Raw genomic sequence first — 27,911 nt, 5'->3', positions numbered from 1 at the left:
ATGTAAATTCAGAGGGAACTCTCGTGGCACAGTCCATAGAGAGTTGTGCAGCCAACCCAAAGGTTGTGTCTCTGTTGTGGTTTGAATCCATTAGCACCTGTCAGGGAGTAAGATGAACAACCTCCCATGTAATTTACAGCCTTAGAAAATCTGCTGGAACGTCAGCTATGGGTTGGTTTGCACCTAAAGGCAATGAGTGAGTGATATGTAAATAAAATTCAGTGAAATTGAGTACATTATTCATGTTATAAATGAATTTACTTATTCTTACTACCCTTTTCCAAATTATTAAACCACCATTAACATAAAGCAAAAAGCAGCCGTTCAAATGCACAAGCTGCTCTGTGGGAGAAAGACTGAGAGTGTCTGATTTCAGAAAAATTTACAACCTTTGAAACCATGCTGGGAAGTTCCACTGTGTCCTAAAGGATTTCCTTGAGTTGTAATTGACTTGATGGACAGCAGGCAATAGATTAAATAAATTCTGTGCCCTCTAAAAAGGAGCTCTGGTGGTGGCTTAGTGGTAAGGAAGTGCAAATGCCAATGCAAAGGTACACAATTCGGATCCACCAGCACCTCCATGAGAGAAAAATTGTTAATCTTTTCCCATGAGATTTACTGCTTCTGAAAACCCACTAGATGGCCAGCTATCCATCAGATCTAACTTGACAGTACACAACAACAACATGTCCTCTAAGCAAAAGCTCCCGCTTTCTTTCCTTCTTCTCATCACTGGAAACTACTGATTTTCTGTAGTTTCTTTATGGTTTCTCATTTCATAAAACTAGCTTATACAGTATCTGTCCCTTTGCAACTGATTTGTTTTGCTTAGAATGTTTTCAAGGCTCATCTATGTTGCAGCTTCTACTGGAACATTATTTCTTTTTCTGACTAAACATCCATTGTTTATGTGTACCACTCCATTGTATATGTATACCACCTTTTGTGCATTTGGATTTTTTTATTTTTTTACCTTTTGGGTATTGTGAAAATGCTGTTTGATTATTAATGTACTAGTTTCTGTTTGCATTCCTCCTTTCACTTTGGTCAAATATTAATCTGGATTGAGATTACCAGGTCGTTTGAGAGGTACTTGTTCAACCTTTTGAAGAACCACCAAGATGTTCCACAATGGTTGTATTATTTTATATTCCCATCAGCAGTGGATGAAAGTCTCAATTTCTCCATAAACTTACCAACGCTGCTGTACATCATTACTATGCCAATTGGGATGAGATGATATTGCACTGTGTAATGAGTACAGTCCTCAAGTTATTCATGTTGGGTATCCCTAATGACTGATAACATTCCTTCTAACCATTGTGGGCCATTTGAATACCCTCTTTAGTGAAATGTCTGTTTCAGTCTCTTATCCAGTTTTTGATCAGATTGTTTGTCTTTCTATCCTTTTCTCTTCTCTTCTCTTCTCTTCTCTTCTCTCTTCCCTTCTCTTCTTTCTCTTCTCTTCTCTCTTCTCTTCTCTTTCCCCAAAAGATGTCATTCATATATATTGTGTTTCATATATGCACATTAGGTTTTATACAGCCCTTCATTTACATTATATTCATTTATATTGAGGGGTTCTCCCCTTATTATTATCTAACGAATAACTGCTTTTGTGAAAACATGTAAGCCAGCTGCTTCATGCTTCATGCGTCATGCCTTAATATCCTCCTTTTAGATAGCCAATTTCTGATTTGCCCATCCCAACAAACCGGTATCTAAGGGAACAAGCATGTCCCTTTTGCTGAAGGATCCTCTGTTCAACTTGGAAACTTTGAGCATCTGAGTTTATAAGTATAGTCCAGAGCAAAAGCAAGCTATTAGGCTGCAGCAATTGACCCTAGCTCACAGCATGGTTTACCCTTTCATCATCTGGGTCGGTCCTGGTCAACTCATCCCCAGCCATCCTTGGCTAGGTTTAAAAGGGCATCAGCTGCAAGCTCAGGAGTCCGCACTTCTCCCTGTGCTCCAGACCTGTTGTTCTCCTCACTCCACCCTAGTGCCTCCACTTGGGGCCAAGGCAAGTCACCAAGCCAGGGATCTTCAGGACTCCCTGCTCCTGAAGCCAACAGCCCTTCCCTGCTTATCTATGCATCAGCACTTGCTAGGTAGGCAGAAGTGCCGTATATTTCTTAATAGATACATCCATCGGCATTTTAGTTATTAATTTAAATGGAAATAAATGCTATCTAACTTATATGTTTGTGATATTTATTGAGATTAAAAATGCACTGTTATGGCATATGTTGTTGTGCATCACTGAGTTGGAACTCACTCATAGGTGACCCTCTGGTATGTTTCAGAGGCAATTAATTGCACAGGAGGCGATTGCTCATCCTTCTCTCTCAGAGTACAGCTTGTAGTCTTGAACTGTGTGCAATCAGGACTGCAGCACAGCTCCTTGCCACTAGGCCACCAGAGCTCCCTCAGATATCTTCTAATCTTGCCTTTTATTCCTTTAATCCTTTGTAAAATGAGCGAGGTAAATGAAGTTCTTTCCATACTAATGCTCTATTATTATAGAAATCTTACTGTTAAAAGAAACATTGGAAGCATCTGGCCACTTGCTCTTTATGGGTAATGATGTACTACATCTGGCTAAAATAAAAATAAAAGCATTGCAGTGAGAGAGGGACAAAATAACAATTACTAAGTGTCTGAGTCTAAGAGAGAAGGCTCCCAGTCTGGACACGGTTCATGTCTTTTGTTTTTGTGTTTTGTTGTGTCTACAGATGGATTCAGGACAGTAATCAGATCACAAGAGATTAGTCAGAGACTGTCTGGTAAATAATGGCAGAACAGATCCAGAAGCATTAATCCAGCTGGCAAGTTACCCTTTAGGCAAAAACATAGACTTTTCTCGCTTAGTCCAAGCCATGCCTATTATGTCATATATCCATTAGAATTGACCACCTCGAGGTATGAAGAATTTTTTTCTTTTAAATTAAGATGGAGACAAAGAATAAATCTGAGGAGTTTGATTTACGTTAAAGCAAACTGCCTGTGTATATTTAAAAAAAAAACTGTTCACCAGATTGTGATGTGAGCTTATTTTTAGAAGATGGAGTTAGTTGAGTTTTGCTTTGTGATGTGTCTGTATTTTGTAAATTTCCTAAAATATTATGTGTTACAGTGGTGGAAAAAGGAAAAAGGATAATTAGAAATAATTTTAAAGTCCCCATGTGACTTGGGTAGGCCTCCTTCACTTTCTGGAAATTATAAATAAATTGCATAGCTGTAAATTAATCTCTGGAACAGAGATACCACCATCCATTGCGTTATGGCATTTTCTCAGATTTAAAAATTAAAAAAGAAAATTATTAGAAGGAGCAGAAGGAGATCCAACAAAATGTGGAAATTCTTGAACAATATCATTAATATCACATACAAGTAGAATCTTGCTGAAGATTATTAAAAAATAAATGAATCAGTATGCTAACCTGGAATGCCCAGAAATTAAAGCTGGATATAGAAGAGGTTATGGCAAAAGAGATAGCACTGTGGATGTCAAGTGTATCTTGGCTGAAAACAAAGTATACCAGAAAGATGTTTACTTCTGTTTTATTTACCATGCAAAGGCATTTTATTGTGTGTATTATAACAAATTATGACTAACTTTGAGAAGAATGGGAATGTCAGAACACTTAATTGTGCTCTTGGAAAATTTATACCTAGATCAAGAAGCAATTGGCCAAACAGAACAAAGGAATACTACATGGTTTAAAATCAGAAAAGTTATGTGTCATGGTTGTATCCTTTCTCCATACCTATTCAATCTGAATCCTGAGTAAATGATTTGAGAAACTGGACTATAAGAAGAATGTGGCATAAGGTTTGGAGGAAGACTTATTAACACTCTATGTAAGGAAGTTGACACACTTTTACTTGTAGAAGTGATGACGTGAAGCATTTACTGCAGAAGATTAAAGACTACAGCTTTCATTATTAATTTTGTCTCAACATCAGAAAAACCGAAAAAAAAAATCTTTACCATTGGAACAATAGATAAAATTTTGATAGATAAAGATTGAAGTTTTTTGGGTTTTTAAATTTTTATTTAGTTTATTTTTTTATTGTATTATTTTTACGTGTACCATCAAATCAGATCTGACTGGTATAGGAGGAGATTGGCCCCTCCTTCTCCAGCAGAGCATCTGGTGGATTTGAACCACGCACCTCTGGGATTGCAGAGCAGCATCTGCCACTAGGCCACCAGAGCTCCCTAAAGATTGAAGTTTTTAACGATTTCATTTTACTTGGATTCACAGTGAACACCAGTCAAGAAATCAAGACATGTTGCATTGGGGAAATTGGCTCAAGGATCTCTCCAAAGTGATGAACAGGGAAGTCAGTTTAAAGACTAAAATGTGACTGATCCAAGTCATAGAATTATTGGTTACTTCCTATGCTTCTGAAAGTTGGACAATATATAATGATGGCAGAAGAATCGATGCCTTTGAATGGTGGTATTGGAAAGAGTATTAAATATCCCATAGACTGTCAAAAACACAAACAAAACTGTCTTGATAGAAACCAGGGTATTCTTTAGAGGTAAGAATGGTGAAACTTCATCTCATTTACTTTGGGTATATTATCAGTAGGAATCAGTTGTTGGAGAAAGACTTTATGCTGGAAAAAGTAAAAAGTCAAAGAAAGAGAGGAAGGCCCTCAATGAGGTGGTTTGACAAATTAGCTTGGAGATGACAGAGATTTTAAGGATGACACAGGATAAGTATGTAGGACAAGGTTAGGATCTTTTGTTTGTAGAGTTACATGAATTCATGAGTTACAGTGGACTTTATGATACCTAATAACAACATTGCCATGGTTACCAATAAGACTATGAAATACAGTGGGAAGGCTCAAAATGATCAATATTTTAATTCTGGATCCAATAGTAAAAATTGCACAGTCACAACAAAGTTGATTATTGGAAGAACGGATTATTTCATCTGTAAAATGGGCATGCTGTCTACCTCACAAATTTCCTTCTTAAAGCTTCAGAAAAAGAAATACAATTTTAACACATACAATTTAAGTTCCTTCTCTTTTTCCTTTTCTTTTGTAATTTTGGTGTGCCTGTCTGTGCAGGATTGGTGGAAGAGTCATCAACAACCTGCGTTATGCAGACGACACAAACCTACTTGCTGAAACTGAGGAGGACTTGAAGCGCTTGCTGCAGAAGGTCAAGTACTGCAGCCTTCAATATGGATTGAAGCTTAACATCAAGAAAACAAAGATTCTCACCACTGGGCCAATTGGCAGCATCAGTATGGATGGTGAAGAGATTGAGATATTTAACAGTTTTAGTTTACTTGGTTCCACAGTCAACTCTCTTGGTAACAGCATCCAGGAAATCAAGAGATTAATTGCATTGGGAAAGTCAGCTGTGAGGGACCTCTCAAGAGTACTGAAGAGCAATGACGTCAGGCTGGAGACTAAGGTGTGCCTGATCTAGGTTATAGTCGTCGCAATTACATGCTATGCATCAGAGAGTTGGACAGTGAAGAATTGATGCCTTTGAGATGTGGTGCTGGAGAAGAGTATTGAATATACCATTGACTGCTAAGAGAACAAATAGGTTTGTCCTGGAGAGAGTGAAGCCAGAATGCTCCTTGGAGTCAAGGATCCTGAAACTTCGTCTGACATACTTTGGGCTTGTAGCAAGGAGGGACTGGCCCTTGGAGAGAGACATCATGTTTGGCAGAGTGGATGGGCGGCTCAGGAGAGGAAGACCCTTGATGAGATGGACCGATTCTGTGAGTGGAGTGGTGGAAATGAATGTGTTTGAGACTGCAAGGTTTGTACAGAATAAAACAACGTTGAGGGGTCTTGTACATAGGGTCACTATGAATCTCAAGCGACTTGATGGCACATAACAACAACAATCTGTGCACAAATTATTGTGTTAATGTAAGGTTTTATTTGGACTGGTGTCTTGCTATCTAGAGGCAGGGATTAAATTGGACTAATACAAGAATTTTTCTCTCCTCATTACCTATCAAATGTAATAATTAAATAGTGCATAATCAACTAAATTCAACAGAAGATCTTGCTGAGTAGGTTCAAAAGAAATGTAAGGTCTATTTTTAATGAGTTATAACTGATTATCCCTTCCCTTGTTTCTTCCTTTTTGACATTCTATAACAGGCTATAATTCAGTAATATGTTAGGGCTGCATTGAGCGTTTTAAAAATACCATTTGCTTTAGATGGTCCCAGAAATGTTAACTCTGAATCTTTCTTTCATGAAAACAAGAGATAAACTTTGAAAACAAAACACAAGTTGATGATTTCAAATGTTTGATTTATGATAATATTTTAATCAGTGCTATTGAGAAAATACTACACTTACAATAAAAATGGTTAATTTAGGAGGAAAAAAGCTCCCTTCTTTTAAACACTCTCCCAATCCTCTGTATTACATGTAAGGAAAAAATTCAAGGCAACAACAGCCATATTTTCAGAAACAGATGGAAAACATATTAGTTATATTCCTTTAGGATTATCTAGGCTAGTAGAATATTTTAGATGGTCTTCCAAGAACTCTATAGCAAGTCCTGTCTCTGTATGATTGATTTCTCACTGATAAGCTATGCTTTGACATTCCAAAATGTATACTAAATTGGATTTATTTGTTCCTCCAGCCCTGATTTACTTCTCACATCCCTTCTCATTTATATAATGACCCAAGTTCAATATCTGAGGATGAAGCACCTCTTTTTCATTTTGTGTCTGTTCACCAGTCACCACATAATATAGAAGGAATATTCTTAATATTCCCCAAATCTCTCTCCTCTGAATTCACCCTGTCAGTTTTTGGGGTTTTTTTCCAGGTGATCTTTACTGCTAATTTGAGTGAGTGTTTTAGGCTTCTATTAGTTCCTCTTACCTCTAGTTATACTTCTTCTGGGATGTTATCAATATTTATAGTCTTTATATAAAAAAATCCCAAACAAACCAACCTCAAAAACTTTGCATGCTTTAATTCCTGCCTACAGGTATAGACTCTTCTCTTGCCACTCCTCATTTCTACAGTATTACCCACCACTCTAGATTAACAAGAGAACTCTGATGGCCTAGTGGGCCAGGAGTTGTGCCACCAGTACAAAGACAGGTGGTTCAAATCCAATAATTGCTTCACTGGGGAAAAATGGGTATTCTCCTCCTGTGCAACATACAGCCTCTGAAAACTTGCTGGAGGACCAGCTATGAGCTAGTGTAACACCACAGCACATAACAACTAGGTTGATGTTTAGCATGGTAATTTTTAAATGAATATATTATTGGATCTACTTTGAATTTAATTAGTTTATCCCTGCCCTTTACTTTCCTCATCCTAATAGTATTAGAATTAGTCAATCAATGAGCATCAACTTGTAGACCTTATATCATTTGCATTATAAGGGTTGAGAGCTTAAAATAAAAGAACTATTTAACAAACAAACAGAAAGAAAATCAGATTCTTCATTCTTCAGGCTTCTAGCTTCCTGGAGGGATTTTAGAATGCATCTTTCCACTATGTATCAAGATTAGGAGCAATCTAATCTACCCGTTCTTCCTAGTCTTCTTTAACTTTGTTATTGTTGTGTACCTTCCAGCAGGTTTTTCAGAGGCAGTTAATTGCATAAGAGGAGATTACCCATCTTTCTCCCTGGGAGCAGCTGGTGGCTCAAACTGCAGGCCTCTGGAAATGCAACACATTCTTTTGCCACTAGATCACAAGAGCTCACGTCTTTAACTTTAGAAATGGGATATTCTGTGTTTTCTACAAAATAAACTCCAAATTCCTTAACCTACTATTTCAAGTTCTATTGCCTTGAATCTTGTGCTCCTTTTTAGTCTTAATGATGACGTTTTTTTCTGATCCAGTCACACTGACCTATTTGTGATCTCCCTCAGTCACCAAAGAATTCATCACATTGTACTAACTTCAGACAATGTCTCTTCCATGTGGAGATCTCAGAATTCTTCCTTTTCTCTTCTTACAACTTTTTCTTCTTTCCATTAGTGTATTTCGTACACTGTCATATTTTTCTGCAAGTTTCTTAAAGACACACAACAACTACCCTTTTCCTTCATTGTGACAATATTAATATCTTATTGTTGCAGTTGTATGCCATCAAGTTAGAACTGACTTATAGCTGACCCTCCAGTGGGTTATCAAAGACTTAAATCGCATGAGAGGAGACTGTCCATCTTTCTCCCAGGGAGGAGCTAGTGGATTTGAACCACATGCCTTTGGGTTGGCAGTGCAGCTTTACCACTAGGCCACAGAACTCATTCATTTCTCAAGGAAATATTTACTGAGAGTCAATTATACTCCCAGAACTTGTGATTATTTATGTTACTTTATCCATACAATACTTTGGTATTATCTTTTTTCAGCTATAGAAACAGAAACTATAGGAGATGGTGCTGTTTGTAGAACCAGTCATGTGACTTAAAAGGTTGGATTACAGTTATGTCTAACTGATTATTTTCATGCTACCAAGTTTTTCTTAAGGGAGTAGAGGGATAGAGAAAAGGAATATTTCAAAGGGATCTTTAAAGTCTATTTCTCATTCTTAGGCAAAATGTTATCTCGTTTCATTTACTACCAGGAAGCTAAAGGCAGAGAAGAAAGAGCTTGCTGCAAAATTCAGAGAAAAATCAGTACAGTTTAGCTATGTTTAAAAATAAAAAAACAATGCTGTCAAGTCAATTTCTACTCACATTGATTCTGTGTATGCCAGCATATAACTGTGTTCCTTAAGGTTTTTAAAGGTTCAGGTCTGTTATTCATAGGATTATGATGAGTTGTAGTTGACTGAACCACATGAAACAAGAGCATTTTTCCTCCTATTTTCCACCATTTACTGTAAACAGCATTTTAGATCTCCAGGGGCTTTCTATGTAGAATTGAACCCCCAACCTTTCACTTAGCAGCAAAGCACATTAACTGTTCGTATCACTCAGGACTCCTCATTTTAAAAGCTGAGCATCAAAGGACAAAAAATATTCAACAGAAGAATTATAAATGAAATTATTTCAGAATTTATTGTTTATATTTAAAATTAGTTTCATTGCTTTTTCTTGTTCTTGGGTTTTAAGATTGTCTGACTCCCAAAGGTCTTTGGGATCTGAATTAAGAATGAGCCAAGTGAGGAAAGACAGTAGATGAGGTTGGATGACGAGCATTGAGGAGGGATGACATAGATGGTCTCTCTGGGGAAGCTGAGGTTCCACTATTTTCCTACAATGCTTAAGGATGTGAAAGTGAAAACATAAATAAGAGCTGACATTTATTAAATATTTCTTACATGCTGAATGTTTTGCTTGCTATTGATTTGATCCCAACTCATAGTGACCCTCAGCTGATTGTTGCTGAGTCTGAAGTGGCTCATAGCTGGTTCTCCAGTGGGTTTTCATAGTCTATAAATGGCACAAGAGGTGATTGCCCATTTTTCTCCTGAAGAACAACCAGTAGATTTGAACTACTTGCCTTTGCATTGACAGTGTAACTCCTTACCAATAGGCTGCCAGAGCCTTTAGGGATATCAGAACACTTAATTATACTCACACGAAACCTCAACCTAGACCAAAAGCTGTTATCTGAACAAAGCAAAGGAACACTGCCTGGTTTAAAATCAGGAAAAGCATGCATCAGGGTCATAGCCTTTGTTTATACGTATTCAATCTGTATGCTGAGCAAATCATTGGAGAATCTGGACTCTATAAGAATGTGGCTTCAGGATAAGGAATGCTTATCAACAACCCGTGTTATACAGATGATACAACCTTGCTTTGTGAAAGTGAGGAAGACTTGAAATGCTTGCTGCAGAAGATCAAAGACCACATAGCCTTCAATGGATTACATCTCAATGTCAAGACAAAAATCCTCACCACTGGACCAATAAGCACTATCATGATAGATGGAGAAAGGATTGAAATTGCCATTGATTTTGTTTTACTTGAATCTACAATCAACACCCTTGGTACCAGCAGTCAGGACTTCAGGAGATGTATTGAACTGGGTAAGTAAACTATCAGGGATCTCTCCAAATTGCTGGGGAGCAATGATGTTAATTTGAAGACTAAGTTGTGCCTGATTTAGGTCATGATCTTCTCTATCACGTATTATGTATCTGAGAGTTGGAGAATGAAGAGTTGATAACTTTGATTTGTGATGTTGGAAAAGAGTACTAAATATCCCTGGACTCTCAAAAAACCCCAATAGATAAGTCTTGAAGAAAGTGCAGCCAGAACGCTCCTTGGAAACAAAGATGACAAAGCTTCATCTCACAAACTTTGGGCATGTTGATAGGACAGATCATTCCTTGGTGAAGAATAGCATAGAAAGGTGGAGGGTCTAAGAAAGAGAAGAAGACTTTCCATGAGATGGATTGATGCTGTGAGTGTAACAACAGGCTCAAGTGTGTCAGAGATGATGAAGATAGATGGTTTTGGATAGGACAGGGTTTGGAGCTATTGTTCATAGGCTCTTACTCAACCTGTAAGCACCTAACAACAACAACAACAACAACAACAATATCATCATAGTGATTATACTGAATTGTTTCATAAGGCTTCCTAGACATTTTGCTCACATTCATATTTATTTGTCCAGTATTTCTAAATTTAGTCATAGTAGCCAGAAAATTAAAAGGTGCATTGTCATGGGAAAGTCTACTGTTAGGTAGGGACCGCTCCAAAGTACTGAAGAGCAATGGTGTCTCTCTGGAGACTAAGGTGCGTCTGATACAGGCCATGGTCTTCGCAATCACCTGTTATGCATCAGAGAGTTGGACAATGACCAAGGAGGATAGAAGGAGAATTGATGCCTTTGAGCTGTGGTGCTGGAGAAGAGTATTGAGAATACCATGGACTGCTAGGAAAACAAACAGATTCATCCTAGAAAGGGTTAAACCAGGTGAAACCAGGTGTATCCATGGAGGCAAGGGTTCTGAGGCTCCGTCTAACATACTTGGGACATGTTGTGAGGAGAGACCGGTCCTTGGAGAAGGACATCATGCTTGGGAGGGTGGAGGGACAGCGCAGGAGGGGAAGGCCCTCTATGAGGTGGATTGATTCAGTGACTGGGATAATTGGGATGGGAGTGTCGGAGACAGTGCGATTGGCACAGGACAGAGCAGAGTTTAGGGCTGTTGTACATAGGGTCGCTATGAGTCGCAAGCAACTCAACGGCACATAACAACAACAACAACAACAGTAAGAAGGTGCATTGCAATCCAAAGGCATGTGGTTAGAGTCCGCCAGCTGTTCTGCAGGAGAAGGATGGACAATTTCCTCTTGTGCTATTTACTGCCTCTGAACACCTGATGGAGGGTTAGCTATGGGTCATTTCACACTCAATGGCACACAACAATATTTGCAGTGTACTCTCAAGCTGGAACCAATTCATAGTTGACTCTCCAGTGGGTTTCAGAGGCAGTTAATCTCACAGATGGAGACTGACCGTCCTTCTCCCTTGGAACAGCTGGTAGATTTAAGGTATGCGCCTTTGGGATGGTGGTACAGCTTCTTACCACTAGGTCACCAGAACTTCCTAGTAATAAGTGTCTTATAAATAACATATATGTCATATATTTTTGTATTTAAATTAAATTTATTTTATTTTCATTTTCTTAATTACAATAAAAAGGAGTACATGCCTTACCTGAAAAAGCATATATTGTACCATGTTGTTGGTATTATTGATTGCTATCAACTTGAGTTTAACTCACAGCGACCCTATAAACAAAATACCTGAAGCCTTTCTATAAGTACTGTCATTTCTCATAGCTCATAAAGTTTCCAGAGGCATGTTATTTAGGAAGTGGAAGCCACTCCTGCTTCCAAACCTGTCTTAATCTAGGAGCTCCACCAAATTCTATCCACTATGGGTAACTGTTGTGGCATTTGACACCCTAATGGCACAAGATTTAGCATCATAGCCACTCCAGGTTACCTTAGTACAGTAAATTGACAGAAGAGTGCTATGCCAACTGACGTTTAAATACAAAGGCCCTCCACGAGGTCTTGTTGCCTCTAAACAAGAGGCTTAAATAAAAACCAACAAATATAATATGCTTTTGTTATGTGCCATTGAGTCTTCTGAGACCCATAGCAACCCCATGTACAGCAGCTCTGAACCCTTCCCTCTCCTGAGCCAGTGTCATTAATTCTGACACACCAACCCCCATTGACCCAGTCACTGAATCAATTAATCTCATCCAGGATCTTCTTCGACCCTTCCATGCACGCTGTCCTACTCCAAGGACTGGTCTCTCCTGGCCACATGCCCAAAGTATATGAGACAGAGCTTCAAAATCCTCACCTACAAGGAGCCTCTGCAAGAGAGAACTATTTGTTTTTTTGGCAGTCCATAGTATGTTGAAGACTCTTCTCCAGCACCACAACTGGAAGACATCAATTCTAAAATACTGTCTTGTTTCATTGAATCCTTAAAATAATTACTCACAATAACAACAACTCACTGCTTACCATCCAGCCCCTTTTCAGAGGCTGTACAGCCATGAAGCAGTTGGTAGATTCAAATAACCGTCTTTGAGTTGGCAGCACAACTCCTTACCCATGGAGCCATCAGAACTCCCCATACATTGTAGGTACTCTTTGTATGATTATTTGTACCCAAGAGAAAAGTGAAGCAAGAAGAGGTTCAGTCACTTGCCTCATATCACCAGGAAACCTAGTGGTGGTGCAGTGGGCTGTCAGGCAAAAGGCCAGAAGTTCGAACCCTCCAGCTGTTCCACAAGAGAAAGATATGGCAATCTTGTAAATCCCATAGGACAATACAGGGCCACATCAGTCAGTCTGGATGGCAGTGAGGTTTTGTTTTTTTTTTTAATGTTACAAGCCAGGAAGTTAACATCTTGTACAATATAACTACAGATGTCATAGAGGCCACTCCAATTCATGGCTATGCTATGAACAAACCTGAACCTTTCCCTTGCCCAAGCCATCCTCACTCCACCCTCTCCCACCTCTTGGAGCCAATTGTTCTAGTCACTGTGTCAATCCATCTTGTTGAGGGTCTTCTTCTCTTTCACTCACCCTCTCCCTTACCCAGCATGATGTCTTTTTACAAGGACCTAGCCCCTCTTGACAATATGCCTAAAAGTATGTGAGATATTCACCATTCTTTCCTTTAAGAACTACCTTGGTTGCATTTCCTCCAAGACAGATTTGTTTGTTCTTTTGATTGTCCATGAAATATTCAGTAATCTTCTCCAACACTACAGTTCAAAGGCCTTGTCATTCTTATTCACTGTCCAACTTTCAGATGCATAGCAAGTAATTGAAAAGATCATGTCTTGGATTAGGACTGCCTTAGTCTTTAAACGGACATTGTTCCTTAGCACTTTGGAAAGGTCCTTGACAGCATAATTTTCCAATGAAATATGTCTTTGGTTTTTGTCTTCCCCAAGAATGGACTGTTAATTGATATTTTTCAATATATAAATGCAGTCTTGAATGTGTTCACTAATCCATGCCAAGAGATTTAGGAGACAGCTATCTGGCTAACCTGGCCAATTGACTGGAATATATATATGTTGTTTTTATGTGCCGTCGAGTTGCTTGCAACTCATAGCGACCCTATGTACAACAGCCCTAAACTCTGCTCTGTCCTGTGCCAATCTCACTGTCTCTGACACACCCATCCTGATTGTTACAAAAAATGTTACTATTATGTATAATAAGAGTATTTTGTAAGTATAAAAAGTAAGTATAAATAGTAAACATTGTCATTTGTTTGCTCTCCCTATTTTCTTCCTAAAACCTCTACCATTAAATATATTTGCTTTTTAAATTGAAAATAGGTTTGTTTCATTTTTTTGCTTTGCTTTTATAATTGAAAAATAGACAAATGAAATTTAAATGTTTAAGATAATCTGTCTTCAGTCTTAGCATTTCAGAAGTCCATTTAAAATATCAATCTCAGTCCAGTAGTGTCATATGAGTGTGCATGTCTAGTTGCCTTATTGGGAAATTCTTTAAAATATTAGCTGGTCATGAATTGATTTTGTGTGTGCTGGCCTCCCACTCTGCCTCTGCCAACTTATTCACAGAGGATGGTATCAAAAGGTTTTGAGAAGACAGATGTATTAGGGGAAATAAAGAGTGGGAATTCGTTCCTAAGTACTTGTGAATTGTTTATGCTAATTGTGTTCCCAATCCTAGCTGTGTGCGGGCTCCCTCTTCAATCTATTCTCTCTTCTGCAGTATGTGAGAGTCCAAACCCAAGCCATGGTCTTCCATCTGATTCAGACTCATAGCTACCATGTTGGGCAGTATGGAATTGCCACGATGGAGATTCCTAGGCTGTCATCTTCATGTCCTATCCGGTGGTTTTGAACCTTTGACTTTTCTGTCAGCAGCCAAGCACTTAAACACTGTACCGCCAACTCCCCTATGTGAGAGCAAACTCATTGCCTTAGAATCATTCTCAACCGGTCGTAGAATCCTCACAGTCATGGAGTCATTTGGACACCTTCCATTGCATTGTGGCGCCTGTTAATCTTAACAGAAGCTGACATTCTCCTCTCAAGTGGCTTGTGGATTCAAACTGCAGACCTTTCAGATAGTAGTCCAACACATAACTCACAAAGCCACCACCAAGGCTCCTTAGAGCAAGAGTAAGACAATCCACTGTCAGTCACCAACTTGATCCACACTCAGAGTGACACTCTCTTAGGTTTTTGAGGCTGTAAATCCTTTCTGGGAGAGACTGCCCATTTTTTCTCCCAAAAAAGTAAGTGACTGGTAGATTTGAACTGCTGACCTTACAGTTAGCAGCCCAAAACACTACTGGTATTATTTCAGTACCTCTCTGTGTCATTTGTTCCTTTCTGCCTCCCATCTTACAATCCAATCTCTCTTCTTACTCTCATGCCTGACTCAAGGGTCCTAAATCACAACACACAGCTCCACAGAGGGTTGCTGACTACAGGAGAAAAAGGAATATTAAAAGGCTGGGAATAGGTAAATTACTGTTTTTTTGTACTGTTGAGTCAGAGCTAAGTCATAACTGATCCTCTATCAGGTTTTCAGAGGCAGTAAATGGCACAGGAATAGACTGCCCATCTTTCTTCCACAGAGTAGCAAGTGGATTTAAACTATATGCCTTTGGGTTAGCAGTTCAGCTTCCTAGCGTTGGGACAGGTAGGTAGATTGAAGGCACCAGGAATCCTGTTTGGAGTACAGAGCAATGTTCATGTCCCAAGAGCACTCTGCAGAAAAGGATCCCAAGGTTGAAGCAATCTTCAGAACACAGTGGAACTCTTGCGGCCTGATTTCCCCTGGAAAGTCCTTCCTTCTCCCTTCCACCCGCAGTGTTCCGGGGTTGAATGCAGGTGCGCAGGATCTGGGTGTGAGCAATTAGAGGCCTAATTTGGAGTGTGTGGGCAGCTAGGAGGGCTGGCTTACAATTTAGCTTGTCATCTCCGAGGGAGCACAGTGTGTGGCTTCCTGACTAGCATCGGAGAGAAAAAATAATAAAATTTTAAAAACAAGCATTTGCTGAGGATGATGGATAGAGGACCGTGGGGGAAAAAAAGAAAGTATGAAACTTCTCCATGAGAAACACAGTCTGCAGAATAAAATGATCACATGGAAAGCACTATGTGATGGATGGACAAAAATAAAGACCTTTCCCTAGGAGGAAACCGAGATGCAGCTGGATTTTCTGTGATGCTTCAGGAAGGCCGTACAATGAGGGGCAGCAGGGAAAATGTTAGATTGATGAGAGAGGGCTGTAATCCATTTTGCCATTGTGCACTAAATGGGGATCCTTTTCAGATGTTGTTTCTGACTCAGTCTAAACAAAGAAACAAAAAACTCAAACCCAGTGGCTTTGAGTTTATTCTGATTCATGATAACCGTCTCTTGGCCTTCCAGAGCTGAAATCTTTATGGGAGGAGAAGTTATAGTTCTTCTTCTGCTGAGCAGCTGGTGGTGGATTCGAACCACAGACCTTTCAATTAGCAGCCTGGCACAATTACTCAAAGTTACCCGGGATCTTAAGGAGAAAATTAGAATTGCAAGCCTAGATCTGAGCCATGATGAGAAAAGTGACCATGACAAAACTGTGACCAAGGCTTTCTCAGGGAGCAGGCGTGGGAGAGGAGACTGCCTGGTGCTGGCTGAGCATGACCCTAAGAGCAGTTAGTGGTTCTCCAAGTGCACGTGCTTGGTAGGAGGGTGGGCGAATCAGTGTCTAACGTCGTCCACTGAGTCTGGTCCGAAGGAGAGGTGGGAATGGTAGCTGGTTTGGGAAATAATCAACATCAACGTCTTAAGAAGCTGAGTGGGTCATAAGGAAGAAAAAGGATCCCAGTTAAGACACATACTATGACTGGTTTTTGAGCATGTTCAGAGCTGCCGCAGACTTGATCTCAATGGAATTATGATTGTCTGCCTTTGGATTGGCAGCAAAACTCCTAATGCACTGGGTCACCAGAGATCTTTTTGGATTAGTTGTCATATATAAACATTTGGAACATGTTGTTGTTACAATGTGTCATAGAGTTGCCTGAACTCATAGTGACCCTATGTACAGTAGCTCTGAACCCTGTCCTGTCCTGAGCCAGTCTCACTGACTCCGACACCCCTAATGCCATTGCCCCAGTTATCATGTCAATTCATCTCATCCAAAGTCTTTGTTTCCTGTGCTATCCCTTCACCCTTCTCCAGGAACCAATCCCTCTTGGCCACATGCCCAAAGTATGTGAGATGGAGCTTCAAAATCCCAGCCTCCAAGGAGGAAAATACAACAACTTGATTGCTGTCTAGTCAGAACCTACTTATAGCTGACCTTACAGCAGGTTTGCCTGAGGCTATAAATTGAAAAAAGGAAACCTCCCATCTTTCTCCTGAGTAGCAATTGGTGGATAAAAACCTTCTGCCTTTTGGTTGGCAGTGAAACTTCTAACTCACTAGGCTACCAGAGTTCTGATTGTTAAGTAGCTATATATTCCTTAATTCTACTTCCAGGCAGAATAAAACTTAGATTTTTTTTTTAAAGTCCTTTTAAACAAAAATCCCAAATCATTGTCGGTGTGTGGATTCCAAATCAAGGCAACCCCAAGTGTTTCAAAGTAGAAACGTGTGAATTTTTTTAAATTCACGAGGATTTTTTTTAAATCTACAAGGATTTTTTAAAAGGCTGCAAGCTTGTGCAAGCAGGTTACCAGGTCTTTCTTCCACAGGACTAGGTTTGTTATGTGTCATGAAATCAGAACTGTTTCACAGCTGACCTGCCATTGGGTTTTCAGAGGCTGTAAATCACACAGGAGGAGATTGCCCATCTTTCTTTCTCAGAATAGCTGGTGAATTTGAACCAGCTATGACTTTGACTTTCGTTAGCAGCAAAACTCCTTACTCACTGGGTCACCAGAGCTCTCTTTTGGTTAATTGTCATGTGTAAACGTTGGAAACACCCAGCAAACTAAGGCTTTTTTAAAAGAAGCCAAAGCTTTTTCTTAAATGCAAACCCACTGCTATTGAGTCAATCCCAACCTACAACAACCCTCTGCATGGCTTCTGAGACTATAAATGTTTACAGGAGTCTTCTCACCCTTCTCCCTCAGAGTTGTTGGTAGATTCAAACCACTGACTTTTCAATTAGCAGCAGGACATATAACACATTATGCTACCTATTCAGGGGCCCCTGAAATTTATTTTAAAACAGTAATTCTCTCAAAAAACTTCCATTAAAAAATTTAAAAATTCAAACTCATTGCTATTCAGTTGGTCCTGACATATAGCTGACCCTCGAGCAGGTTTCAGAGGCTGTAAATTGACAGGAGGAGCTAGCCCGTCTTTCCCCCTCAGGACTCTCATGGTGGATTTGAACTGCCAGAGAAGCGCAGCCTTTGGGGCTAGCTGCACAGCTTTCTGTGAGCTAGCCTATCAGAGATCTCTATAATGGTACTCTGAAACATCTGCTTTCTTTTGGTATCATTTTTGCATTTTAAATTTCTTCTCTATCGTAGATGCTACAGGAGAGTTAATGACTCTTCCTTTTCTTACATCTTCAAGCATTTGAGGGTTGTGCAGATGCCTCAATTTCAACTAGAGAGTTTAATTCTTTGAAGATGTTAGCACATTCTAGTTGCTATATCTTTTGTCTTCAAAAGTCCTCTTTCCTGAACCCCAAGGCCCTTTTTGTAGTGTGAATTTAAGTGTTGTTTTCCCTTAAATTCGGGAGAGACTTTCTCAGTCTTAATGTTTCTACTCTATGTAATACTAAGGAAACAAAACAAAAATAAACCAGTTCCCAACTGTGACCCACGTGTATCAAATCACACAGGGTTTTCAGGCCGTGAACTTTAGGAAGCTGATGAGCATATTGTTTTTTCTTGTTGGTGTTGACCATTTCCTTGGTTGGCCCCTGAATGCTTAATCATTTGCTCTACTTGTCGTTGTTGTTGTTGTTGTTGATTGCTGTCAAGTTGTAGATGACTCATAGTGACCCTATGAATGAAAAACCTGAACACTTACATAAACTTCATCGTTTTTCCATGTTCATAGGGTTTCCAGAGGCAAGCTATTTCAGAAGTGGATGCCACTTCTCCTTCTAAGCTTGTTTTTATCTGGGAGCTCCACCAAACACTGTCCACCGTGGGTAACCGTTATCACATTTGACACATCAGCATCACAATGTTTAGCATCACAACAGCCATGAATTACCTCTGTACAGCAAATGGACAGACCAGTTTTATACCACTGAGAAGAATGCTTGACCAAAAACCAGGCCTGAGGCCCGCAGATTAAAATCACTCACCTTTCTGTCCACTAAGCCAACAGAGCTCTCTCTAGATTGTTTGCTGTACTTAGTGGCATGAAAATAGTATTTGAGAAGATCACCATGATGAAAGCAGGGGACAGATGCCCACATAATAATGAAACAATAGATTTGATCCTAAATCTAACTGGTAAGAATAGATGTGTACCAAACCCTTCATTGGCACACATGATTCACTTGTCAAGAAGATTTGTGGATTCAGAGTTAATAAACCCTTTTTGATGAGAAATAGAGGCTTTTAGGGATGAAGCCATTCATCTGAGGTCAGGTATGCTATGAGTAAGTGGTGAAAGTAAAATGATACCATGTGAAAATTGCTGTAAAGCGTGAGCAAAAGGGTACACGAGAAAGGTCTGGAACAATCAAGCAAGCCTTCAGAGAAGAGTTGACATTTGTTCTGGATGGTGATGTGTTTAGAACAGGAAAGGGAATAGTATGTTCTGTGCCAGAGACTACTGTCAATAGTGAATAAATGAGTGATGCTGAATTTCATTGTCTTTTGGGGCCATGGAAAGATGCTTCAGAGGTTTAAAGCACATTTAACTTCAAACAACGCAAAAGCCAGCTGCTTGGGCAGATTTCGCAGGGTGGGAGCGAGTTGTGGGACGTGGGCTCGATGAGAGAGGAATTTTAAATGAATTCCCCTCTATTTCCAAGTACAACTTGAAGAAACTCTTTGCTGTTCATGGTGGCATTCATCAGTTGTCAAAACTAACATTTCCCTTTGTTGAACAAGACAATGGAGGCAGTAGAAAAGGTGCATTAAGATCAAGCAACAATGAGTACAGCGCCTGGCTTAAAATGCCAAGAGTTATTTTAAATGATAAAAGAGGGGAAATTGTGAGCAAGAGTCATAAATTTGATTGCCTGGTAACTTTAGTCAATTGACTGCTTTTTAATGTATTTTTCCCCTTTGAAGGTAATTTAAACGTCTAAGGATATTGATGGCTGTTGAGAAAAGAAACCTGGCACAGTGAAAAGTGGAAAAGTATGTTAGGTAAGAGATAGGGTTCTAGTCTGCATCTGCTTGTTGTGGACTGTGGCTTTTGGGCATTTGGATGAAATGCTCTGAGCCCCAGTGCCCTCTTCTCTGGAAATGGAGATGGCATTTGGGCTTTAAGGGGGTTGACACTATCAATGTGCTGGCTGAGAAGATGCTTGTGCCCAGCCGGCAACATAACGTGCTGAAAAATAAATAAAGGGTTGGAGCCGAACTGACTTGAATTCAAACCCTGGGTTTGCTGCTGTCTAAACGTATAGTGTCTTTCTTTCATCTCAGCAGCCTCTGGTTTTCTTATCTGCCAGGTAGAATATGAATTCTTTCTCTAGGGAGCTCTAGTGGCTTAGTGGTAAGGAATTGTTCTGCCAACCAAAGGCAAATATTTCAAATCCACCATGGGAGAAAGATGGACAGTCTTCTCCCAGGCAACTTATTTCTACTGAAACCATGCTATGAGTCAATTCTGACTCAATGTTATACAGCAGTAGCAACAACAACAACAACTTCCCAAGGTTTCTTACAGAGGTAACAAATACAGTGAATATACAACACACAGTCCTTATTTTCAAGTCCACATTAGCCCTTCCTACGGTTTGGTTTTATTTAATGGAAGATCAATATAGAGACATTCAGGCATGAGTCATGATATGTTACAATCTCCTTTTCTATAAATACAGAAGCCAGCTGTTCCCAGCCCTGGCTACACATGTGAATAGCTGAGAGTACTTTAAAACGTGTCAATTCAAATTTTGGATTTTTAGATCTGGAATGAAGCTTGAGATTCTGTGTGATCAACAAGTTATTGGAGCCCCTGGGCCGTGCAAATGGTGATGGGCTTATGCTTGGCTGCTGATCTAAAGATTAGATAGGGGTTCAAGTCCACTCAGAGGTATCCCTGAAGAAAGATTGGGTGAGCAACTTCCAGAATATAAAAAGTCCTTCACTACAGAGTTCTACCAAATTGTCACCATGAGTCAAAATCCATTTCGTGGCAACTGCTAGTGGTGAACAAGCTCCTGGGAGAGGCTGCCTTATGGCCCTTGACCACATTCGGAGCAGCAAGTGATTATTACATGACTCATGACAGTGACACTCAAGCTTCAGGACTCATCAGAATAAGCCAGGGCTTTTTACAAATGTAGCACTGCAGTCTGGGGCTGACCCTCCTGGAATCTACTTAATTTGATCTAGAGAAAGACCCAAGAGAATATCTGATCGATAACATCTACGTCAAGCTGCATACAGCCAACTGCTAATTTTGTGATTTTATAATGGGACATCCTTCTCAGTGGAACTGCTCATATACAGTTACAGAATCTGGAGTTGAGGGTGTGGGCTATTAGGGTCAGAAGCCTGAAAGACGGATGAATGATGGGTACCTGATGTTAAGAGCGCTGCAGCCCCAAACTCTAGAATTTTCCTCTGCATAAAAGGGGGACCTTCACAGAGCTTGCTCTGTGTTAGTAAGGTTCACTGCTGACAACCTATGCAGAAGGTAATCAGAACACCCCTCGATCCCAGGAAGATGAGCATGGTCCGGCCAAATCCTTAGCTCTGCAAAATGTTATGCTTTCTAAAGTAGAATGCTGAGTGGTGGCCACTGGTCTCCTCAAACTCCAGTAAAATTGAGGCTGACTTATTCAACAGTACATGATAGATGATCTGAGATAAATCCTGGGCCTTCCAGAGGAATCTGCCTATGAACCTTCCCCCAGTTACTTCCTTTCACTTCCCCCTGCCCCATTCTTCTTGCTAAAGTAGCTAAAAACTGCCCCTACACAGAGGGAAAAATTCTACCACTTTTAAATTAAAAGTAAAATAAAAAAAAAAAATCTAGTGTGAAGAGGTTGAAAAAGACCCTACCCTATTTAATTCCGGTATCATTTTATCGTTTTGCTCACATTTGGTACAGAAGGTGCTGGTTTCCAAGAAGACTGAATTTGAAAAATTGATGTTGGGGAGTGAGTGGCATGAGGAAAATGACCGAGGGGACCTCTGCTCCAGTGCTTTACCCTTTGAAAGGGCTTATATCTGTCGGAAGACTTGATCAGTGGAGAAGTAGCTGAATGGCAACTACTCAAAAGAGAAGTATCATTCTTAATTTTCTTTTCCACTAGAAAGAAGAAATTAAAAACCAACTAGAAAAAATTCTTGCCTGCATAGTAGTAACTTCTTTAAGAGAAGGGTTAGGTATGTGTGAAGGGTGATTCCTTTACCAATTTGCTTATATGTCTGGTTTCCTACATGACAGATGGGACCCCGGGTAGCAAAGTGGGCTAACTGTTGGGCTGTTAACTAGCAAGATGACAGTTCTAACCCACCAACTAATCTGAGGGAGAAAGATGAGGCAGTTTTCTCCTGAGGAAGGTTGCAGGAAGTCACAATTAATTCTGCACAATTAAAGTTGAAAATGGGGGGGGGTGCTCAGTATCTTTTGTTTTTTATGTGACATGTTAGGGACCTCTCCAAAGTACTGAAGAGCAATGGTGTCACTCTGGAGACTAAGGTGCACCTGATACAGTCCATGGTCTTTGCAATCACTTGCTATACGTCAGAGAGCTGGACAATGACTAGGGAGGATAGAAAAATTGATGTCCTTGAGCTGTGGTATTGGAGAAGAATATAGAATACACCATGGGCTGCTAAGAAAATGAACAGGTTCAACCTAGAGAGGGTTAAACCAAACTACTCCTTGGAGGCAAGAATTCTGAAGTTTCGTCTGATATACTTTGGACATGTTGCAAGGAAGTACCAGTTCTTGGAGAAGGATGTCATGCTTGGGAGGGTGGAGGGACGGCGCAGGAGAGAAACCCTCTATGAGGTGGATCAATTCGGTGACTGAGGTAATCAGGGTGGGTGTGTCAGAGAGAGTGAGATTGGCACAGGACAGAGCAGGGTATAGGGCTGTTGTACCTCGGGTCACTATGAGTCACAGGCAACTCGATGGCACATAACAACAATGATACATTATTTTAAGCATTGTAAAACAATATTAATACACATAGCTACTTTTAAATTAAAGATTATTGTTTCCTTTTTTTCAGAGAAGGAAGTTGAAAATCAAAGAAATTAATTTGCCTAAATTCACAGTGGCAGACCCAGGATTTCAACCTGGGCAGTCAAAGGATCTATAACTACTTTCGTTTTTTAAATTCTATTTCTTTTACTGAGATTTAAATGAAAGATTATAGAGGACTTAGATTTCCATACATTCATTATTGCCCATTTTCCTACCTGCTCCCCCAGTTTGCTTTTCTCTTTGAAAAGAAAAAAAAATTTTTTTATACATTCCACCCCTCCTCCCCCCCCCCCAGTCCACTTTACTATGCCGCTCCTACTCTGGACTCTTGTCATGCAAACAAAGGATTGTTGCTCTGAATGGATGGAGAGACATTGGACTAGATGGAATGGTTGTTAATTGCTAATGCCTAGACTGATTATCGCTGTGGAACAGTCTCCAGCAGTAATCTGCTGTGAAACATAGGCCGTGTCCAATCTTTATTAGACATGACTGTGTCAAGTTGGAGCTAGCTCAATGGAAACTAACAGCAAAATAACCATCATGGACCTCTTGTATAAAACACAAATTCGGAGGCCTCACACCTGGATTTCTAATAGTCTGGGGGTTTGGAAACACTGCCCTAGAGAATTTCTATGCAGCCCTCACTCTGCCTGCAAATCCAAGATTCTTCCACTGGAATCTCCCTCTGCTGACCTAAAATGAATGCTTCCACCTCCTCTGGCTATTCTAATCACTCCAATTCTGGTGTCGAAACCACAGTCACCGAAGGCGACAATTCTGTCCACTCCCCCCTCCAGCCCCATCTGCTGACAGTCAGTTAGACAGGCTGCCTCAAGTCCCACGAGCCTCCCACATCCTGCCTGCTTCCCTCTGGAGCAGCCCAAATGTACAGATTTGAGAGTTTAAATGGACTCTGCTATAAGAAGAATGGGAGCAGCATTACCTAGTATTCACTGCTGCCCGTCTTATCTGATCAAGAGCGGAACACTTCCACAGACCATGTCCTCCCATTTGCATTGAATGTACCAGAAATAACAAGGCTTAAACTTGTGTTGATGATATGATCAAGACCCTCTCCTTGTCAGTTTTTCTTCTACAGCTACCAAACACACTGCCATCCTGTTGATTCTAAACCACGGGACCGTCCATCTGATTTCCCAGGCTATAACTCCTCATGTGGGCACACTGCCTCATCATTCTCCTGCAGAGTGCTAGTGGGCTCAAACCACTGACATTTCTGTTAGTAACCTAACACAAACCCTATTGTGCCACCAGGGCTCCTACTCTACACCTAGCAGCATGCTGTTTTCAGGAGTCATTGGGTGGTATAAATAATTAATACACTTATTTGCTAACTGAAAGTTTGGAAGTTCAAGTTCCCCTACGAAGAAAGGCCTGGAAAGCTACTTCAGAGAAATCAGACCCTGTGGGGCATTTTCTGCCCTAACATGCATGATGAGGTTATCTGCGTGCTGAATTAACTCCATTGGTAACTTGTTTCTGGATATATTTGCTGACATAGAGGAAGCTGCTGGAGCTGGTCACTTAGTCTCTCACCTTTCCCTAACACATTTACCTCTTCAAGAGGCTGAAAATGGCAGTATCACACAGACCCAGAGGGGTGAGGAGAATAACTATGTTCCACATTCGCTTATGTAGGTTCTGTGCATGGTGCATTGACCTAGGCTCAGATCAACCAACTAGACAATTCCTACCCCCTCTGTGTTTTAAGAAGACCCTGTAAAAATGGGAGCAGAGAAGGAGGCGGTGAGAAAGTCCTTCAAGATTCCCCAGGAAGTAGACTTGGGAACAAGGCAAAGGCAGCTGTACAGCAAGCACCAAGAATTGCCACGCCTGTGGATTACCTGTGCTCTGTGCATCCATCATCAGCTGGCAATGAGGGACTCCTGGCTATAGAAAGAACATTCTCTTCTCAGGTCTAATTTGGAACTTACACACACACACACACACACATAAACCCCTAAAATAATCTACTCTTTTCTATTTAAAACCGTGGACATCATTCTCATAATAGGTGCACTATTTGGGACATGAATGTCTTCAAGATTGCTTGGATTGAAGATGCTAAATATTCCATGGGAAAAGGAAAACCTGGGGAGAAAATAAGTCTTCAGACTGTCAGGAGTTTTCATAAAACACCCTGCTTCATTTCTTGCTCCACTGCATTCTAAAGACACCCCTGAACATAACAGCCAGCAATCAGGAGGCTGGTTGACCATTTTGAATTCTGGAACAAAAATGTAGTTCACAATAGAGCTTTGCTGCCTGTCCCCCAGGGCTGGCGCTGAGAACCCTCAAGGGCAGTCATGAAATCCTTCTGCAATGGTTAAATCACCATGCTTATCTAAAGAGCCCCTGATTTGGTGGATTCCGATCTGCTGGTCAGGTTGCCCTAGATTTCATCAAGTGCAGTGGTCGGAAAAGTCAACCTTTTCCTGGGGAGAAAACATCCTGTTTCCTTTAAGGCATAAGTTTTGGGCATAGGGAGGTTGAGGGAATAATTTTCAACACAGATCTCTAGGGTGGGGTGGAGTAGGGGGCCACTTGTGTCCAAAATTGTGTAAGTTGTTAGTTTTTTGTTTACTTTGTTTTAAAGCCAGATTCAAGAGGTTGGGATTTGTTTATTCTGTTAAACATCTGCTTCAATTCCAGCAGAAGCTATGAAGAGACTATCATTTAGAAATCCCATCTGTGGGACTTGAAGAGCAGAGCTTAAGCAGCTAGAGACCACTTGGCATTGTGACTGTGGAACCGACATGCAAAGGAGAGGGGTTCCCTCTTTCCCTCATTTTGTTACCTTGAGCTCCTTGACTGTAGAAGAATCTTTGAGCTGACTCAACATCCAAGAGTCTGTGAGCAGACTCGACGTCCAGAAAATAATCCATTTTGGGATAATCCATCCTTAGTGTTCCAAACACAGAGTTTTGTGAGAAAAGGTTCACTTCGGCACCTGTAAAAGAGGATTTTAGGCTGTAAAATGGATTTTTAAAGTCTCAAATAGTCTCAAATGCTTTAACATTTCAGACTAAGACTGTGCCATTTATTTAGCTCATATTTCTATTCCTAAAGCCTCTCCCCAACATAGCCCTCCAACTGTCTCAGAAATTCAACATTTAACCAACATTCATTAAAAGTAATACATTTTTACCCAGAAAGCACACAGATGATCCAGGCTAAGAAGAAAGAACATACCAGCCCTTCCTTGATACATGTTGACTGGCAAATACCCCGTGAAATTCACATGCTAACACTTTTCAAAAGGTTGTCGACTAAAGGGCTTCAGTAAGTGCCAGTAATTCCGAATATTGATCTTCCTTTCATCCAAGAGTTCCAAATCTCTCTCAACCTTTGAGAATCGCCTGGGAATCAGAGCCTCTTCTCCTGCAAGCCTGCACTGACGACACACGCTGACAGGCTTGCTATAGAAATGCCTTGAATCTCCTTTCCCCCAGTGATTTCCTCCAGCACGTCTGCAAAGTGCTACCGGATAGTCATCTGCCTGCACCTGACGAACACTGCTTCTGAGACAGGATGGTGGTTTTCTCCAAAAAGCGACAATTATTCCCAAACCGCAACGATCCCCACTAGATCAGCATGCACCAGCCTGTCAGGAAGCTAACACACTTCGTTACAAAACACTCAGCCTGTTAGGGTTCTGATTTGAGCATCTGTAACATTTCCCTGTTACTTGCTACTTGCACAAACGAAGTATCTCTATTTCCACTGGATCTTACAGGAAAGAATTACAAGACAAAGTCACTAAAACTGAGCTCAGAAAATGTATTTGATTAGTTCCCCTTTCTAATTATACACGTATAAATTATAGGAGCCACTTCTAATAAGAGGAAACTTTTAAAACACCAAAGATAACCCAACGGTAATTATACTTACCAGAAAAAAAAATCAAGGTCCAACTCTTGGCAGGAAAATAAAAGAGGGGACAGCCAGAAGGTCTTTAATCCCACTCAATATTCCCAGAGAAAATAAACAATTTTGGTTGTTTGATTAGAGCGGCAATGAATAATGCATTCTGTCCACTGGATTCCATTTATTAGACAAAATGGCCAAAGCATGTTACCTTAGCAACAGAAGGTGACGCCAGTCTCAGCCTCTCTACTCTGTGAAGGAAGTAAATCACCAATTTCCCGTGTAAAACTTTGCCAGAAAACCGTCAACATCTACACATAATCACTGTGCACACTTTGTGCCCCCTCCTCTAAGCAGAGAAGTCTCACAGTCATTTTAAAACCATGGATCCACGGTTCAAGAATTTGTTTGCACGGTCCCAGTTTGAATTGTAGTTACAACAGAGACTATGCAATGATGAGATAGTTAACAGGATGAGAAAGTTGTCTAGAAATTGTTGGGAGGGGAGGGTCTCTGTTCTGACGCTACTGTTTCCTGAAGGTAACAGGCAGGGAGCTTGTGGGCAAGGGTCGGCTGGCTGGTGTAAGTTGCAGTCTTCCTCTGTTATAATTAATACGCAGATCAGCGACTGGCATCCAGGCTGAAAAGAATTCTCTCCATCCTTCTGTGCACCAGCCACTGGAAGAAGCCTGAAAATCTGTATGAGATTTTTGCAGGATTTGTGAGAAACATCACAGCAGGGATCTTTTAGGAGACTTTCTCCTGTCAAGGAAAGGTAGCCAGAAAGATGTTTAAAAGAGAAAGACCAAGTCCTGAAATTAGAAGACAGATACTCACTGGCACTTGTTGACTCCTTTCCACAGGACCTGGCAGTGGCGAGAGTGAAGCTGTGTGACGCTGTGGAGCCTGCAAGCCCAAATGAACAGCTTCTAATTTTCTCTTCAATCTCAATTCCCGAGCGCTGAGTGGAGCAAAGTGATGGATTTGCCCATTTTATATTGTGATGAAATGCAAACCCTCAGTAGAGATCTGAGTGGATGGAGCTGCTCTTTAGAACACGTTAGACTGCTAATTTAAGAAAATGGAAAGGTTTTGTTTTACTGTCTTTTATGTGTTCTCTTTGCTACCCCCTCAGTTTAATTTGCATTTAAAATTATTCTCCTGTCTCCTCAGCTCTCCTAGGTGTGGAAC

At 40.5% G+C, this 27,911-nt stretch overlaps 1 protein-coding gene across 1 annotated transcript in view; it reads right to left on the bottom strand.

The window, feature by feature from the left end:
• PHACTR1 (phosphatase and actin regulator 1) overlaps window positions 1–26,966 on the bottom strand; it is an 815,088-nt gene extending 788,122 nt beyond the window's left edge. The window contains exons 1-3 of the mRNA XM_006891609.1: window positions 26,745–26,966; window positions 26,359–26,371; window positions 25,651–25,794 (exon numbers count right to left, since the gene is read on the bottom strand). Coding sequence (XP_006891671.1) covers window positions 25,651–25,753 — 103 coding nt within the window. The 5' untranslated portion in view covers window positions 25,754–25,794; window positions 26,359–26,371; window positions 26,745–26,966. The remainder of the gene's footprint in view (window positions 1–25,650; window positions 25,795–26,358; window positions 26,372–26,744) is intronic.
• Window positions 26,967–27,911: the final 945 nt, after the last annotated feature.

This window comes from Elephantulus edwardii, unplaced genomic scaffold, assembly GCF_000299155.1.
Source record: "Elephantulus edwardii isolate Elephantulus edwardi_28Jun2011 unplaced genomic scaffold, EleEdw1.0 scaffold00101, whole genome shotgun sequence".
NCBI lineage: Eukaryota > Metazoa > Chordata > Mammalia > Macroscelidea > Macroscelididae > Elephantulus > Elephantulus edwardii.
Note: the sequence above shows the minus strand (reverse complement) of the source record. Positions and strands in the feature narration are given on the sequence as shown.